The following is a 19,969-nucleotide window of genomic DNA, read 5'->3' on the forward strand; positions in this document are numbered from 1 at the left end:
TATTCATATTTAAATGTTTTATGTATTGCTATTTAAGTCTACTTCAATGAAAATGATTAAACAACATTTTGTTAAAATGTTTTCATCAGATTTAGCTAAATTTTTTGTGCATAAACATCACCTTTTTAGTTATCAAACAACAAAATATATACAAACTATAGATATATTTCAGTTACAACATCCAGCCCTATTAAACACACAATCAAATCAATGCATTTAACTGATATATTATTCATTAATGAACAATATCAACATGAACAGAAGTGGCATGTGTGTACCGAGGTATTTAAAGTGATGGTTCACCCAAAAAATTTAATTCTGTCATCATTCACTCACCCTCTTGTCATTATAAACCTTTATGACTTTCTTCCACAGAACACAAAAGAAGATATTTTGAAGAAAGTTGGTAACCGAACAGCACTGGCCCCCATTCACTTCTACTGTATGGCCACAAAACCAATGCAAGTGATTGGGGGCCAGAATGTCAACAACATGCTTCAAAATATCTTCTTTTGTGTTCTGTGGAAGAAAGTCATACAGGTTTGAAATGACAAGAGGGTGAGTAACCGATGACAGAATATTTATTCTTGGGTGAACTATCACTTACAGAATATGTTAAAACCAGTGGCGATCGGTGCCTCCTCTTCAGAGGAAGCAGGAATTCAAAATATGTGTTCAGGTGTCGTGTGTGGCGCGTCATGTCAAAATACGTGTTCAGCGCTTGTGTAATCAGAGTTAAGTGTTAACGCAGTGTCTTCAGAACGCAAGCATTTCTTTTATCATAAACCCTTTCAACGCGTCTGTGTAATGGCGGGAAATCATCTCTGCGTTGTGTTGATAATCTTCAATAAAGACATGTCTCTGTCTGTTCAGCTTCGTTTATTTTCTGCATAAACAAAGTATAAATTGTGAACATGTGATGGTAGTTCTCTGTATTTGGTATTACCTATTACATTGCTCGTTAAGACACAGCATAACCTCCTATCGGCTCAGCAGGAAGTGATCTGAGCGAGCTAAACACATTTATACATCGTTCTTAACATGCGGCTAACAAGTTAACCGGAACAACTTAATATGCATCACATAACTGTACAGTGCATGAAATAACGACATACCTGCATAAACAGAGTATAAGTTGTGAACATGTGATGGTAGTTCTCTGTATTTGGTATTACCCTTGGGGCAAACGGAGAGTTAGCTAAACATGCTAACAAGCGCTATCCTCTAATACAGTCACAGTCACAATCTGATACAGTCTTATAGTCATACTGTGCAAAATATGTCCAATAAAACAATACATTTTTAGTTCAAGATATATATATATATAAGATATACAGTATATATCGTTAAGTATCAACAATATTACCATTACATTGCTCGTTAAGACACAGCATAACCTCCTATCGGCTCAGCAGGAAGTGATCTGAGCGAGCTAAACGAGCGCCAGCGGAGTATATTGTCTTAAGGTGACAGTTCACCATATTTGTCATCCTAATTGAACATATACATTCAAATTTAAAACGAAAAACATTAACCCATACAATGTAACATATAGAACAATTAAACAACAATATAAATTCAACAGAAAAGAAAAGGGGATTTTGAATGAAAATAACCATATTAAAACTGTTACATCTGCAGCAAGCAGGTATTTTAACATGATGCGTGATGCACATAGGTTCACATGACGCGCTGAACACTTATTTTGACATGATGCGCCACACACATGATGGGCTAAATACATTTGGCGAGCTTCGCATTACTGCTTCCCCTGAAGAGGAGTCACAGATCGGCACTGGTTAAAAGAGACTGTCATACTTAAAACATCTATAATTGTCCACACTTCATCTGTACAGTTCACTTCTTGTGTATTACATTTACATTTTATTCATTTGACAGAATTACTACAGATTTGTAAGCATAAATGTCAGTATTTAAGGCTGTGCCTCCTAAAGCCACACAGGTCTCTGTCATCTTGTGTCAAGATGAAAAATGATCAAAATCACAGAATCCACTAAGGATCCTGACTGGGTGACTGACAAAATCAGGTCCAGGTTACATTATTGCCCAATAAAAAAGGAAATTATGTTGTGCCTTAAGAAAATGAAGCCTATTTAGAATTGCATACGTTTTACTTATTTGAACTGGGCTTCATTTTCTTCAAGCAAAGTAAAACATTTTTTTTCTTTAAAAAGGTAATTATGTGCTCCAGACATGTTATTGAAGATTCACCCAAGACATATTGGACATAGAGATCACCATGGGTGACCTGTCAGGTTTTCCTCAGGCACTAGACAGCATGGTGGATGTGAAAATCTGCTGAAGGATTTGAGGGATCTGCTTGGTGTCCATGGCGACAAAAGAGCGTCCAGCCGGCAAGGTTCTCTGGAGCCTGGATGTCGGAGAAAGAGAAAAGATCCGCCCACATCAAACATTAGCAATGCAAATGAGCTTTCCTAGTGAGTTCCTATTCCTCCATGGGGGGGACAATGGCCGTCTTGGCAGTGGGGCTTTGATAAGATACGGGGTATCGAAAAAAGTCTGTCGGTTAAGAGGGGCTGAAAGCAAAGTACCGCCCATGTCCTTTTATTTAGCTGCTGCACCTCCCGTCTCACTTATCATTCCTTACTGTCAGTTTGTCTCCTTTAAAAGGAAACACATGCTCTTTAAATCATGCTGGTCATGAAAAGACCACCACAGTGGCGTCCACTGCATGCCTTCAAGTTCTCCTCATGTGCCATTTGCGAGTCAAGACCAACAAAATCCACCAAATAATGCAAACAATACACCACTGAGAGTCTTACATAAGCCTATAGACTATTTTCTTTTATATGGCTCACGCAGATCTCAGGGGCCATGCAAATTACATGGTTGTAGAAGTAGAATTCTAATTACATTTTCAAGTCATTATGCTTTTTATGGTGCCCTAAAGATCTCATCCTTTAAGGCTCGTTTCCACTGAGTGGTACGGTTCACTACGGTACGCAATTTTTTTTTACGCAAAAGTTTCCACTGTGAATGGTACCAAAATAGCGAACGGTACCATACCGTACCACTTTTTTGGGACCCTTTAGTAAGGGTACCTAGCACAGTAGTACCAATAGTACTGGAAACTAATGGGTGGACCTAGTCTCACTGCAGAACGCTGATTGGTTTACAAAGAATCGTCACTTGCGCATGCTACAAGGGGAACCAAAGAGTATGTTCCATTGCAACACCTGTGCCCCCTCTATTTCCGCCATGTTGGGGTAAATGCGACTCTGCTTTCTGCTGTGGCGATGGCAATATCAGATGCTTTGTTTAAAAAATAAAACATTAAAGCTGAAATTCAACCTGAATGATGATAATACATGACGACAAAAGCCTTGGCTCGCTAAAAACCTTGCCAGATATCAAGCATTTTCACCCCAAAATGGCAGCCGCGCTGTTTTCTCTCAACGTTGCACCTCTTGGTATCTATACTCTTTGGGGGAACGACAACACAGGAAGCGCCATTGTCATTAACAGATTGCTTTGTTGCGTGAGAATGACGTTGATCGCTACTTTCCGGCGCACACCAAGCCTACCTGTTGTCAGTGGAAACGCAAGCCTGATAATGGTTACCCGTAACGAAGCGTACCATACTGTACTGAACCAAACCGGACTGCTCAGTGGAAACTAGACTGCATTTAGCAACAGAACAAACCCTAGAATGGGATTTTCTCTCATAGCCATTTCAGTGGCACTGCTGTCATAACCTTGTGGATCTAATCCAGGTTTAACCAGGCTTAATCCAAGCATGTTTACGTTCACCGAATGAGTCACGCCAGAGCGAGTCAGCCTGCTGCAGGACAGTAAACTCACCTGTCAGCCTGGTCTCCTAGGGAACCAATAAAGATGGCGAAGCCATTGACCTGCGGGTTACTGGTGAGGGCACACGCAAAATGATCGGGTCTGATCCCGTAGCGCTCCAAGTTGGCGTCGCTCAACACAATGACAAAATGCTCATCCGCTTCTTCACGTGCCAGTTCCTTAACGGCGTGTTCAGTGCCTTCCAGAGTGTAGTCTCCGCTCATGCAGAACTGTGAGTGGGCAAGCATAGTCTGAAAACACAGCAGAAGAGAAAGATAATGCATATTCACCAGTGGGGTGGTTTATATGCAGATGAAGACATTTACAGACAAAACACAAACTAAAAGGTCATAAGCTAAATATTTTGTTTATAGTGCACTTCTTGAAGCAGCTGGCTTTGAATCAGCCAGGTGTGTTACACATTTCCCTTTAAAGCACCTTAATCTTGGCAATGCCCCTGGCAACCTTTTCCTATATAGGCAATGAACATGCACAGTTCCTATCTATGTGAATAGGATATAAATCTTTAAACTGCTTATGTTTAATAGCATGTCTAGCTAATAAGCATGTGGCCTATACAATCAAGGTGATTGACTATTTAAACGGAAAGGAGGAACCTTGGTTGCTACAGCCTGGGGGGCAAGGATTGGCTGTATGATCCAGTTAGCCCCTGCTGGTAGCCTTCTGTCATAACTATACCATACTGGTGATAAAGATCAGTGTAAATTCTAATGAAACACTTTTTTTCCAAGCAACATATAATCTACACCTATTTTATTATATTATAGTAGATGTTTTGTTACCAGCTGTTGTGAATAACATAAATGAAAATTGAAAATAGGTAAGTGACAAATATACTATGTGTCCTACGGTGTGACCAGTGTTGGGTGTAACTAGTTGCTAAGTAATTAGTTACTGTAATTTAATTACTTTTCCCTTGAAAAAGTAAAGTAAGGGATTACTCTTATTTTTTCTGTAATTTAATTACAGTTACTTTTGATGTAATTAAACTAAAGACTTTGTGTAATATATGTGTGTGCAATAGTGGAATTGACATCAAAATTCAAAGTCTAAAAATCTGTGCTTTAATGTATAATTCTCACATTTGTAATACTTTGGTCAGTTAATAAGAATACTTTATGTAGTTTAATATTATTTATTTGAATGAATTAAAAGAGCCCTTTCATGCCTATCCTTGAATCACTTAACTAATCAAGGTTGATATAGGATATAGAAAGTAATAAGTAACTAAATACTTTTTGCAGGGCTCTAGAGTGCGACCAATTTGGTCGCACATGCGACCGTATTACTCAATGGTGCGACTAAAGAAAATATGCGACCAGCCGTTCGAGGGAGAAAATAAGTCTCTGCGACTCTAAAAGTCTCCCTGTAATTCAACAACAGACACACATTAGGCCCATATCATGGTCTAAACCAATCAGAGATAGTGAAGGGCGGACCCCCCTCTGATTGACCGTGGTCCAGATATTCCTGTACGTGTGTGTACCAGAGGTCGCGTTAACCGAAAATTCTCTGTCATTGACAGATTATTTTTACTAGTGACAGAAAAATCTGAAGGACGTTTGTCCGTCATTTTGACGGATTACAATGAGGGCAATTTGTAACTTCCCGTTTCCCTTCATTAGAGCGTGATATGCTCGCGAAGGGACGTGCGTGTTTTCACCTGTCATTGTTACTGACTAGACATATGTGATGCGATCTGGGAAAACCCGTCGGATGTCGCGCTGGGACACCTATCAAAGTAAACCACATAACATGAAGAATGAAGGAGTATCAATGCATATTTCGCGCCAGTCCTGTGTAAACTACGGAATGCAAAGTTTTTTTATACAATGTTTTCGTGAGATGACAGAGCTCCCCGTCGGCAGCACCGGGAGTTATCCCCGGTCCGCTGTTCATGTGAGCCGGACCGCAATCGCAAAACATACAAGGGATGATCAATGCACATGATAAACAACGTAAAACTTGTTTCACTGCTTATTAGTTGTTATCCGTAATGTTGTCATGGTCCTGCCTTCTTGTTCATGATTTTCTAGTCATGTGGCAGGATTGTGACAGATCCCTTATGTTTAGTGTGAGAAAGTCATGGGGTGTTTACCATTGACACGCCATGTGCTTTCTCGTGTCTCGTCATTGGCCCCGCCCCTCTCGTTTCCTGTATTGTTTCCCTGCCATGTTTCATTACCCTCACCTGCCCTGTGTTATTATCCCTTGTTTGTATTCCCCTTTAAATAGTCCTCATGTTTCATTGTCTGGTGCTCGTGCATTGTATTTGATGTGTTGGTATACGTGTCCGCTTGTGCTGTGCTCTCTATTGAATTACCTTACCTGTTTTTGAGATGTTGTGTCGTGTTTAGTGTTAGTCTATCCTTGTCCTGCTGTTTTGTGTTCCCCTCGTGGAAAGTTTTTGGTTTCAGTTTATATGTACATTAGTCTTGTCCTCGTTACCCCCTTGTGGGTGTTTTGTTTTGTCTTGTATTAAAGTCTTTGTTAACCCCTTCATTCCCGCTGCCTGCGCTTGGGTTCTTCCGCCACGTCACACGATCGTGACAAATGTTTGCTCCTTGTGTAGTGATAATGGCAGAGCTCTCATTCTTTAAGTGTGCCCGCACCATTTTCCTTACTTTCGTTTTATTCAAACGGTTTTGTACAGTATTTTTATAGACTCAAGCACAGCAAGTACAATGTGATGAGGTCACGAACATACTAATTACCACGTAAAGCCACCTTGCACCATAGTGACGGGTAAAAATAGATTATGACGGATTTTTTACGAGCCTGTCAGTCAAAATGACGGACAAAAAAAGTCTAGCACAACCTCTGGTGTGTACGTTTGAAAATGCGTGTGCTGCAGTCAGACAGAAAGAGGTGTTAAACAGTTAAACAGAGTGGATGTAGCCGCGGATGATGAGAGAAGATGAAAAGAACGATTGACAACTTTTTTGTGAATAATGTTAAGTTAAGGCCTGATCCGTCCGAAAATCATAAGCAATGCTCGGAGACACGGAGCCATCAACCTCCCAGGTTATGTCAAGCCCTGGTCAATTTATCTTGAGATGTTTTAAGTTTAAATTTCAGTTCAGTGAAGCACTTTAAGCACCAACACTTTTTCAGTAAGTTACCTTTCTTGTAGAATTGTGCTTCAAATAAAGAACTTTATGTTGACCAGATTGTTAGTTAATCATTTACAAGTCAATTTTGCCTATATGGACAGCGATTTAAAAAAAAGTGAACTGTTAAAACTGCGATGTTAAATGTGATCCGGTCAAAAATGTGTGTGCACCTAAGAAAAAAAGTTAGGCGCACCAGTGCAACCAGTGCAAAAAGTTAGTCTAGAGCCCTGACTTTTTGGAGAGAGTAATTTGTACAGTAATTTAATTACACTATTAAATATGTAATTAGTAACTAGTAATTAACTTTTTGAGAGTAACTTAGCCAACACTGGGTGTGACAGCAAACATTTAAAAACAAATTGTTAATAATATATTATTATTTATATTTATAATATAAAATAGCATAAGAGAGATTTATCTTTATTGCTTTTCTACATTTTTGCTGTCACACCATAGGACCCATTTACGGTATATTTGTCAACTAAACAAACACACATTAATATTGATAGAGTTGTAAAATGTGAAGTATTCACCACTGTAATACACTACTTACTATGCACATCTGTAAAAAAAATCTCTCACTTACACCTTTGCATTGTACTTCTATTTAATCTACATATTTAAATTGGTTTATTTCTAGTCTTTATGCTCATTGTGCACACTTGGTGAATAAAGCTGATTCTGATTTAGCCAGGGGCTAAAATGCAACATAATGCAAAGTTAATACAATAATGTTTTCAACAAAAAACTGAAAACATTTTATGCGTAACGTTATGTTCTTTCACACACGTTTTGGGGGATGGAAAACACAAACTTTAAAAAAAAAATCAAAGTGCATGTTTTTAAAACGACTGGTGTGGCACGCACAATACAGCATTTTCGTAGATCAATGTAAACACTGATCGTTCTGGCAACGTTGTGTGTACGTGAAACTTTTTTCAACCTTTCAGTTTTCTACTGCATTAAAACACATCTTTTTCTGGGAAAGCATTTTTCTTTTGCAAATTAATAGTCTTGTGTTATCCACCGCAATAACTCCCCCTCACAGTATATGTCATGACAATTCCAAGAGGTGGAAAGTAAATAAACATTTGACAGAAATGTTATAGCGTCTTACATTTTACGCATGCGCAGTACATGGAAGTACGTTTTTTTCCATACAATTTAGTGTCGATAAGCTTGTCGATAATTCGTAAGCTTGGACGAATACAGTTTTTAAATAAAGTTGTCAAATTTATGCATTAGTATGGACGTAGTCTAAGCACACTGCTTTAAAAAGAAAGGAAATGATATAAATTTTAAAGGCCCCAATTTGGCTGCAATCATGCGTCAGAGCATCTCAGTCACCCGACACTGCACTCTCATGTCTAAGAATTTATGCTTGTCTCTTCTTCCTAACGTGGTCACATAAAACAATAGGAGGAATTCTGGAAGAAATGTGTGCAACTACATCAGCAGAAGTGAATGCATTAGAGCAAAGATTTCCAAACAAAACAAGGAAATGAGGTCAGACCTGCCTTAGAGGAATGGTCTTATTACTGTACCTTCAGAACCTTCAGCCTCTCCTTGTTGTTCTTGGGCACTCTGTCACATCTCACGAGTTCTATGTCAAAACCATCTCCTGAGTGTCCCATAATGTCATACTACAGAGGAAAACCAACAGGAAAGAATAAAGAGGTTAGGCAATGGTACGAAGAGTGTAACACTGACAAACAATGCATAATGCTGAAATAAACATATTCTACAAAAGTGTGTTATTTTCAATAGTCTGAGATATGTCAGGAATGTTGACCAAGACAAAACAAAACAACAACCGATGATGTAAGCCAATTAAAATGATTAGCTGGGCAGCACACAGACACTGTAAAAAATTTCCCTGTAAATTTACAGTAAAGTACTGGCAGCAGTGGTTCCAGTCATTTACTGTAATTTTACAGGTTTGTAACAGTTTTTTCATTTTACGGCTGTACTGTAATTTCACAGTAAAGTACTGGCAGCAGTGGTTCCAGCCATTTACTGTAATTTTACAGGTTTGCAGCTGTTTTTCATTTTACAGTTGTGCTGTAATTACACAGTAAAATACTGGCAGCGTAGTCAAAGTTTTCCTTTCCTCTTCGTTTCTCTGTGTTTTAAGTTCGCCATTTGCGATTTTTCTCTTTATGTTCTCCATTGCACGTGAGGTGAATAGTGGACAAGGGAAACCTGTGTGAACGCGCAGGCGCAACTGCGCACAATCAGAATGTGTAATGTGTGTCAGCGTGATATGTAAACGTGTTAGATGTTTTAAATTGACCATCATCAACTACTTATCGCTTCTTTATTTACTGAATTTCTAATATATATTAGAAATATTAATGAATGTCTAATATATAAAAAGGAGGACAAGCCTAAAACAAGCCCGAAGCCCGGCCTGCTTGCGAGCTATGACGTAAAAATTGTCCCGAAGCCCGGCCTGAGGGGCATAAATAAGTCGGGCCCGGGCTGAAATGCAGGGACATAATGGGGACATAATGCACCTTCCCGTTTACACAGAAACCCCAGAGTTTTCAAACTAAAATGGGGTCAGCAGCGTTTCCAAAAGTCTCAGTTTTTGGCGGTCCGTAGCAAGAGTTATGCGTTTTTAAAGGAAAACACACTAGTATAAACGCTGCCTTAGAGTGTAAAAATGACTACACCTTTCCTGCAGCTTCAGTGGTGTAGTGAGTAAGACGCGTGACAAGTACTTGTCGAACTTGCATTCTCCCATCTATTGCCAACTCACTTTTCTACATTTTCACATCACATATCAGATCATACAGGCATTTATTTTCAACAAAATTAAGAAATAATTTGAAACAGGTATTTAATAATAAACTGTATGGTGAGGTTAGTGGTAGCAGGAAGGTCTTTATTGTCCCAATTAGTCCATTTAATAATTTCAATAAATATAATCATTTACACTTTATTATTATTGTGTAATGTATAATGTACTTAGTTTACCTTGCAGTCGAAAAGGAATTAAGTTAAATTTCAGTAGTGAACAGTGAAGTTTGAGCCTTGGCCCTTTTTGAAATTTTTTAATATTATTTTTTACGATAGTTTAGGTCATCACATAGGGCCTAAAGGGGTTGCTACGATAGACTTTAGCTGTGTCCCAAATGACATACTATGCACTATGCACTTAAACTATGCACTGTGCAATCAACCATGTAATGAATGAATTTTAGAAGGGTAGTATCGTCCCAAATGGAATACTAAATGGTTTTATACTAACCGGAAGTATATCGGTTTCCCAGACGAGTGCAAATGACGTCAATCGCACAGCACAATGCGTGTGCATAAAAATTTACTTGTACATTGTACATTTAATGTAGTTTTCATCTGTTTTGCCCAGCAATACTTTAGTCATCATCAGATTGAAGCGTTATCACTCTGCAGGAGAGTTTTGCTCGAGCAGCATCCGATAGCCCCACCTCCCTTCCGCTACATAAAGCCTCGTTCATATTACAAGCAACATGATCCCATTCAATTCAATGGAGAGCTGGCGACTTCTGGCGACACGAGCAGTCGCAACCGTTGGCGACCGGATGGGCGTGTCTAGCGACGCGACAAAGTTGAGAAATCTTCAACTTCATGCAAATGAAGAGCGACTTTCAGAAGTGACAGCCAATAGGAAGATGGTAGAGCTAACGTGATCAGTGGACAGCCAATAGGAAGATGGTAGAGCTAACGTGATCAGTCGATGTCGTCACTCAGACAACCATTAGTGGGAACGCCCACTGGCGACTTGCAGTGACAAAGTCGCTTATAATTTGAACGCAGCTTTAAGCTTTGTGTCGTCGGAAGTCACCAGCTCTCCATTGAAATTAATGGGATCATGTCGCTTTGTCGCTTGTAATATGAACGAGGCTTAAGCGAAACTGCGACCGTTGCGTGAAGTGTCCACAGTTCCACACTTCATATTTTCAGTAGAAAAAGTGCATCATCCGGGTACTGAAAGTGCACTCCTTTTTTGAGAATAAGTGTGTGATTTGGGACGCACCTTCTGAATGAGCTCGTCAACAGTGTTGCCAGATAGAGTTGAAGGTTTCCAGCCCAAAAACGTTCTAAAACCCGCCCAAACGCACACAAAACCGCCCAAAATAATTGATTAATATTTGGTTAAATTTGATCAATATTTAGCTATTTTAAATGCCACAATGTACCATGCTATGGCTAGCGACATACGCCAGCAGCAATGGAACCACAGTAACAAAATGACAACATAAGACGTTCACATCTATGGCCCATGGCCCCACCCTCACACCACACACAATGCACTTTTACAGTTTAAAGATCATTCACATACCCAATTTGGTAATAACGAGTTCAACAATGTGTATTGAAATTATATTTTATACTTCAAATATTATTATTTTAACTATTATTATTACTATATTTTACTCATTATAAACAAGTGTATAAGTAAGAGCGAGACAGACAGACAGACAGACAGAGAGAGGGAGATCTTAAGCCTACCTTTAAATGCAGAACAGTAACAGGGTGTCGGTTGTAACTTGACAGGATGCTGAAGAACACAGCTGACCGCAACTTTTCAGAATCACTTCGGCATATTGACTGTTTATATTTCCCGCTGAGTGCTGGCTGCTGCTTCTTTTTTGGCGGTTGCAAAACTGTCTTTGGCGGTGGCAAACTATCACTCGTGATTGGCTAAAAGCCGCGGGCTAGCCTGCGAGCTGCCTGCGACCTCGTCAGTGGGCGTGTTTAGTAACGTCACGATTACTAATTGGATGGAGTACACGCACACTTGGGTTTTGTTAAATAATAAGCCTATACAATGTACATGTTTCAAACCCGCCAAACTGATCCCAAATCCGCCCAAATTTTGTCCACCCACCCAAGCCAATTATTACCCGCACAATCAAATTCAAAACCGCCAAATTGGGCGGGAACCCGCCCAATCTGGCAACACTGCTCGTCAATGTCAATCTGATTGAGGTGGCCAAACAAATGAAGGAAGGCAAGGATTATTGTCCAATCAAATAAAAGAAGGCAGGATTCGCTATTGACAGAATCCGAGGCTGACAAAGTGAGCCAGCGCGATGTAAGTAGCTAAATGTCTAATGTTTGACGACTGTGTTGGCATGTTAGGGCCGTTCCCGTGTCGTGTGTAAAAACACGTGCAAAACGCTGGCTGCGTCGCTTTCTCCCTCTTTCTGGCACTTGGGAGTTTGCACTCCCTTGGGGTCTGCTGTTACTAAGGGTGCGTTTATATTTGGCATTAACATGCGATCTCGGTGATCCGAACAAGCAGATCGGATCTTCAGACAATCAGGACACAGCGCGTTTACACTTGTCAACAAGTGGCTTCCACATCTGGATAACTGATCGGATCTCTAGTTTCCCGCCCATTATTTTAATAAGCCTGCAATTTAAAAATAGCCCCGGTGCGGGGAGATTTCACACAACACGTATAACGGGGAGGATGAGCATGTTACAGTTTTTATACGCAGCCATGTTGAACTCGAGGCAGCGGTGGGAAGTAAACCATGGTTAAAACGATTAATGATCTTATATGTGAAAGTATAAGCAGAGGACGTTTGTAAAATCACACAAGGTTTTGTACTTGAGCTGTGGCGGGTTTCACTCGCGCGCACACACACACAGACTCTAACTGTGTTTTTAATCACATCATTTGTTTATTCATGTCACGGACACATAAAATAATCACATAAGTAGGCCGAAGTTCCTATGATCAAAAGCGACCACTTAACGTTACATCGTTCTCGTCTATTTGGGTTGGTTTGGCTGAAAGTGACAGCGCGTCGTTTCTTTGGTCTGCGCCCTAAATAGCATGCTTACTGACATCAGCTATTAGCAACACTATACAATGTTGTTTCTGTGTGTAAATGATATACAGTGTATTCAGAGCTCCGTTTCAAGCTGCCCGTCTGCCGCTTAATCTGTTTTACGGACACGGTACTTTTGAGTCAGATCCGTGGGCGTGGCTTGTTGGTTTTGACTAAATCTTTGGTGTTTCAAGTCTTACGAAACCTTTACCCTAACCCACACCCTAACCCTAACCTTACTCTAACCATCTAAACTACCTATGATTGTTAAAATAGATGAAAAAAACACATTAGGGTGATGACGTCAGACTCAAAACACCAAGGATTTAGTGAGAGCCGTACGAGACACAAGCGGCAGCAGCCCTCGGGGAACCGGAGAGTTGATTACGCCGTATAGGCTACAGTAAACACACACACGTATGTTAGAAACAAGATGATATAGTGTTGCCATTCGTGTCTGTGACATGAAAATAAACAAATGATGCGTTTTAAGCTGGTGCTGTGTGTGCGCGAGTCAACGCCATTCATGGCAGTCACAAATACAGCGATGATACAACTGAAGTGGTCAAGTAAAACATCTCCTGTGATTTGACATAAATCCTCTGTAGGTTAAAGTATCCATGATAATTTCGTCGGAAAATGTGCAACGTTGTGTGAGTGTGCAACGTTCGTGAGCAAGAGTAAACTTTCCGCTGCATTTGTCAGCTGCTCCGCAGTCTGACAGGTTTCGGACAGACGAGAGAATAATGATAGCGGGCGGGGTTTTCTCTGAAATTGTACCGGTAAATGTAGATAAACTGTCTGGATTGCGTTTACATTACACTGAGATCCGATCACAATGCGTCCTCGACTATCTCTGGATCAGGACACGCTGATCGGATGACATTCCAATCAGAAGCGCGTTTACACTTGTCTTTTCAATGTGTATGTGGACAACATCCAGATACAGATCGCATGTTAATGCCAAATATAAATGCACCCTAAATGAGCGCCATAAATAACGCACCCGAGTAAACAACGATGTCCAGTAATGTGCAACGCGGTCGTTAACGGATGGATGGGGCCCAGTAAAAAGTTCTTGCACATGGGCCCGGACCCTGTCTTGGTCAGAAAGAAACTGCAACTAAAGACTAAAGTGCATGATAAACAAGCAGTATATCTTAAAATTTTTACAAGCAGAAGTGGGTCAGAGGACAAATTCCCGGTGCAATTCCCCTGCAATCCCAGGTGGATGACAGCTATCAGATGCACTTTTAAGTATTGCAGATTATGCAAGTGTCACTGAGAAAGAGATGTATGATCAACAACTGGATGAGCAAACAGGTTATTTGACAGTCAAGGTGGGGTCATTGAGTCTGGAGTCTGCTTTGATCAGAGTTACAAATGATCTGCTATTGGCGTCTGACCGAGGTTGTATCTCGTTATTGGTGCTGCTAGAACTTAGTGCTGCATTCGATACCATTGACCACAGCACACTCCTACATAGACTCGAAAATTACGTTGGCATTAAAGGAATAGCTTTGAAATGGTTTAAATCTTATTTATCCGACCGTTTTCAATTTGTAGCAATAAACAATGAGGTGTCACGCAAATCGCAAGTACAGTACGGTGTACCACAGGGCTCAGTCTTAGGGCCTCTGCTCTTCGCATTATACATGCTACCTCTAGGAGATATAATAAAGCGACACAGAGTTAGCTTTCACTGTTATGCTGATGATACTCTACTTTATATTTCCTCGAAGCCTCATGAAACACAGCAGTTCCATCGAATAATGGAATGCATAGTCGATATAAAAAACTGGATGAGTAACAACTTTTTATTACTGAACTCGGACAAAACAGAAGTGTTACTTATTGGACCGAAAACTGCTATAAGTAACAACCAAGAATACTGTTTAACTATTGACGGATGTTCCATAAAACCCTCGTCGTCAGCAAAGAATCTTGGCGTTCTATTCGATAGTAATCTGTCATTTGAGAGCCACGTCGCCAACACCTGTAAAATTGCGTTTTTCCATCTTAAGAATATATCTAAACTACGTCATATGCTGTCAATCTCAGATGCAGAGAAGTTAATTCATGCATTCATGACATCAAGACTAGATTACTGTAATGCACTGTTAGGTGGTTGCCCTGCAGGCTTATTACAAAAACTCCAATTGGTCCAAAACGCGGCAGCTCGAGTTCTTACACGTACAAAAAAGTATGAACATATTAGCCCGGTTCTGTCAACCTTGCACTGGTTACCTATAAAGCATCGCGTTAACTTTAAAATCTTGCTTATTACCTATAAAGCCTTACATGGTTTAGCTCCTCAGTACTTGAATGAACTCCTTTTGTATTACAGTCCTTCACGTGCATTACGCTCTCAGGCGTCCTGTCAGTTGGTAATACCTAGAATTTCAAAATCAAGTGCAGGTGGTAGATCCTTTTCCTATCTAGCGCCTAAACTTTGGAATAGTCTTCCCTGCACTGTCCGGGAGGCAGACACACTCTGTCAGTTTAAATCTAGACTAAAGACGCATCTTTTTAATCTTGCATACACTACTCTTCCATAATATAAATCTTCAGAGGGTTTAGGCTGCATTAGTTAGATCAACCGGAACCAAAAACACAACTGATGTACTTGTTGCATCAAAGAGTACAGAACAGTACTCTACTCTCAGCCAGTCTTGTCTCATTGTTCCAAGGTTACCACAGCGAGCAGGATGCAGTTCATGGCCTGACCTGATGGTAGAGCGGAGAATGGGAAGTGGGGACCTGACAAGAGCTGAGATGATAGAGCTGGATAAAGAAGGACGCGGTCTCTTGACATGTCTTCACCACAAAACTTCAAATGCTATTAGATTATTAATGATAATCTTAAACTACAATTTATTTTATTATTAAGTTTATTTATTTTATTTAGCCTTGTTGTGCAAGTTCTCTGGAGCTTGTGCAGAGGCAGCAGCTTTTGCCAGAGGGGAACTGGAATCCCCTGGTTGGGCCTGGGTTCTCCTGAGTTTTTTTTTCTCGATTAGAGTTTTGGGTTCCTCGCCACTGTTTGCATACTGTTTTGCATCTGCCTGGCCGGGGGGGCTGTTTTAGAATTTTAAAGTTTTACTTAATTAATATTGCATATAGAAATTTATAATCTGTTATATTTGACCTGTGCTTCTCTCTCCTTTATCTTAAATGTGTGCTCTCACTGTGCGTGTGCGTGTGTGTGTGTGTGTGTGTGTGTGTGTGTGTGTGTGTGTGTGTGTGTCTTTGTGTGTGCGCGTATTTGTCTGTGTACGTGTGCGTGCGCATCCGTGTGTGTGTCTGTGTGTTAGTATGTGTGCATATTGTGTGTGTGGAGTGTTTTGTACGTGGGTATGTCTGTCTTCTTTGTTTTCACCTTCTTCTTGTTTTTGCAGGTACAACTTTAATTGGTTTGCTTATAGTCAATATGTCTTATGTACAGCTGCTTTGTAACAATGAAAATTGTAAAAAGCACTATATAAATAAAGTTGAGTTGAGTTGGTGCCTCTCTCTCTCACACACACTTATGCGCACATGCACACACAACATTGTGCTTTTGTAAAATATAGAAAGCCAAACAGTCTGTGGACTGTTTCTCCCCATTTGCAGAAATGCTGCAGGTGTGCGTGTGACGTAATGTGAATCACGTTGTGCTGTTTATATGCTGCCATTTACAGCATTTTTAATGCATCAGACACTATAACCCTGAAACTCTCTACGGTGCTTTTAAGTATTCAGAATGGATTTACAAAATGTATTTGGGATTTATGACCTGTTAAAAAGCAATCAAATTACCCCACAACCTCAGTGTCATAAAAAAAACAGAAGGTAATTCGGCCAGGGATTTTTACGCTGATGGTGGTAGAAAAACAGACATTCTGGATTTAGACGGCAATCAAATTACCAATGTACAATTGCATATGGTTAAAATATTATCCTAAGAAACAATTACCGTCTGAATGGGGCTATAGAAAAGTATTTTCTCTGAATATTACAACAGTATTTGCATAAAAGAGAGTCTGTAAATGTGAAACAATCCAGTGCTATTATTAAATACAGTATATCTACACTCTCAGAAAGCTGCCTTTCCAATCGCATGTACACCAGATCTTACATGTTGTATAACTATTCAATATATCACCTAGCTTCAAATGTGACCCCACACATTTTAAGTGTTACACACTTTAATAGCACATTAAACAGAGTCAAACAATGTCAGCCATTGACACTGGCTGCTGCATATCTTCTGCTGTTTTCCTCCCCCAGATTCTCAGGGATGGAGATAACAGATCTTTTGTGGGGGTGCTACAAATCGGCAAGCAGCTCCAACAAGGGCTGTGATTCACTGTGTCCACAGCATCTGCCAGCAGCTCAGCCGAGTGGGGAAGCAAGAACAAATGAGAAAGGAAAAAGTGAAACTTGAAGTAACAGACAGAGTTGGAAAGAATAAGAGAAAGACAGATAGTGAGAAAAAGAGAGAGAGCTGCTAACCACTGATCAACCTAAAACAGCACGACCATCCCTATAATAACTGCTTTGCATCACACTCATCGTCACAATTTCCATGGCAACCTCCATAACAATGTGTCAGCACGTGTCATGGGGATATCTCTTTGCTCATCATACAGTATTGAAAGCTAAAGGTTTTTACCCTTTGAGGAAGTAAATGCAAGGGTGGTTTTCATAGTGTGTTACCTTGGAGATGGTTTATTGTAAACAGATTATTATAGGTTTGAATTCCGTTTTCTATTTGTGCAAAAATGTGGTCATCAGAATTGTATTTACAGAGTGGATACATGAATTTTCCATGAAAGAAGGATCAAAGGAATGTATTGTGTCCTCTCAGTAGTTGTTATGGAAAATGCCTCTAAGGGGAGCTAGGGAAAAGGACTTGGGGAGAGACGGGAGGAGAAGGAGTGTGTGCTGTGGTGGCTAAGAATGTAAAAAGTAAAGAAACGTGTTCGCTACTTGGTGTGGTCTTTTCTTGTTAATACACAACAAATTGGCGACGAGGATGGCAGTTCATCTTCCTCCTACATACTTACATTGTCCTGGGGAGCCTGCAGTTCCGTTCGGGATATGGACACGAATGTTTGAGAATTACCTTTTGGCAATCCATGCAGAGGGAGATGACTGGCCTGATACCTGTAAGCGTGCTACATTGCTTCACTGCCTGGGGACGGAAGCTCAGAGAATTTTCTACACTCTCCCTAATACCGGTACGACTTATACATCTGGTCTTACAGCTCTCCAGGCGCACTTTGTACCAAAAGTTAATGTCATTGCTGAACGACATAAATTTCGTCAGAGGGAACAAAGGCATGATGAAAATATCCTTCAATATGTAGCCGCTCTTCACGATATGATGTCATTATGCATGTTCGGTGACAAAGAAGATGAAATGCTACGAGATCAGGTTGTTGAGAAAGTGTACAGCAGTCGAATTCGGGAACGTTTACTGCTGGAAGCGGACTTAACGCTAGACAGAGCAATACAAGTTGCAGTGCAAGTAGAAAATGCCATGGTTAATGCGAGTGAATTTGCAAAACCGGCCGACTTACCAGTTCGACGGCTGCACGTAAAGAAAAAAGACACGACCGCGCGTAGAAGCACACAAGAAAAATTGCAGAGTAAAACTAATGTACGTTCTGAACGCAGATGGTACCGTTGTGATTCCAACAATCATTTGGCGAATTCCAAGCAGTGCCCAGCTCTAAACAAGATCTGTAAATCATGCGACAAAATAGGACATTTTGCAAAAGTGTGTCGCTCTGCACGGAAACAGAATATCAGAGAAATTGAAGTCCCTGAATTGACGATTTTGTACATGTCTAACACTTCTGCTGCTGCAAACAAAATTCTGTGCAATGTTGAAATGGACACATTTTCAGGTACTACAATGCAAGAATTAATTGTGGATACTGGATCCTCTGTATCTCTACTGCCAGAGTGGATATATAAACAATACTTCTCTGAATTGCCTTTGGAACAGTCAGATGTGCGTCTTGTCACCTATTCAAAAGATGACCTTCCTGTCCTGGGATGTATTAAGACATCTGCTCACCATGGAGAACAGTCAGTACCTGCCACCTTCTACATTGTGAAAAGTGGAAACCTGCTCATGGGTATGGACTTAATATGTGCCGTAAACCTGCATATACAAGGAAACAAGGTCCTCACCTCAAAACAGCCAGTGCAACAAGTGTCTCATCCTGCTAGGCCGAGCTTTGGTTGCGCAAAGAACTTTGTACATAAAGTGAAATTGCATGAACATGTCACTCATGTGCAACAGAAGCTGCGCAGACTACCTTTTTCTGTACAGGACGCTGTGTCTGCAGAGTTGAACCACCTGCTAGCTCCGGATATTATCGAAAGAGTTGATGCTTCGTCGTGGGTGTCACCCATCGTAGTTACTCAGAAGAAATCTGGAGATATCAGACTGTGTGTGGACCTGAGGGAACCCAACAAAGCAATCGTTGTGGATAGCCACCCCATTCCACACATTGAAGAACTGTTTTCACAGTTGAGAGGGGCTGTGAAGTTTTCTACAATTGATCTTGCAAATGCTTACCACCAGGTGCCGCTGCATGAGGACAGTAGGGACCTTACTGCTTTCATAACACATGACGGTTTGTTTCGATTCAAGAGAGTTTGCTATGGATTAGCCTCAGCTCCTGCAGCATTTCAACAACTAATGTCTACTATCCTTCACGGTGTTTCAGGTGCCCAGTGTTATCTGGATGACATAATTGTGTTTGGCGATTCAGTAGCCAGCCATGATGCTTACCTCCAAACAGTGCTGCACAAACTGCAAGAAGCAGGTTTGCGTCTGAATGACGAGAAGTGTACATTTCACCAGGAGAAACTCACATTTCTGGGACATACTATTTCCAAAGAGGGATTGATGCCAGACCACAGCCACGTGGAAGCAATACGGCATGCTCCAGCTCCTTCGGACATATCCACACTACGATCCTTTCTAGGTCTCACTGTCTGGTATGCTAAATTCATTCCAAATCATGCAGAAGTTGTTGAGCCGATGAGAGCTGTCCTGAAAGGTAATTCAACTTTCACATGGAATAACGAAGCACACAAAAGCTTTCAGAAAGTAAAAGAATTGATTGCAGAGAGCCCTGCATTGGTTTTATTTGATCCTGCTTTGCCCACAATTGT

At 40.6% G+C, this 19,969-nt stretch overlaps 1 protein-coding gene across 4 annotated transcripts in view; it reads right to left on the minus strand.

The window, feature by feature from the left end:
- Positions 1–527: 527 nt before the first annotated feature.
- vwa8 (von Willebrand factor A domain containing 8) overlaps positions 528–19,969 on the minus strand; it is a 191,239-nt gene continuing 171,797 nt past the window's right edge. For all 4 annotated transcript variants that reach the window (XM_057336970.1, XM_057336969.1, XM_057336971.1 and 1 more), the window contains 3 exons: positions 8,510–8,608; positions 3,844–4,082; positions 528–2,392 (listed from right to left, as the gene is read on the minus strand). In XM_057336970.1, the coding sequence (XP_057192953.1) occupies positions 2,284–2,392; positions 3,844–4,082; positions 8,510–8,608 (447 nt within the window). In that variant the 3' untranslated portion in view covers positions 528–2,283. The remainder of the gene's footprint in view (positions 2,393–3,843; positions 4,083–8,509; positions 8,609–19,969) is intronic.

Source organism: Triplophysa rosa, linkage group LG6 (assembly GCF_024868665.1).
Source record: "Triplophysa rosa linkage group LG6, Trosa_1v2, whole genome shotgun sequence".
Taxonomy (NCBI): domain Eukaryota; kingdom Metazoa; phylum Chordata; class Actinopteri; order Cypriniformes; family Nemacheilidae; genus Triplophysa; species Triplophysa rosa.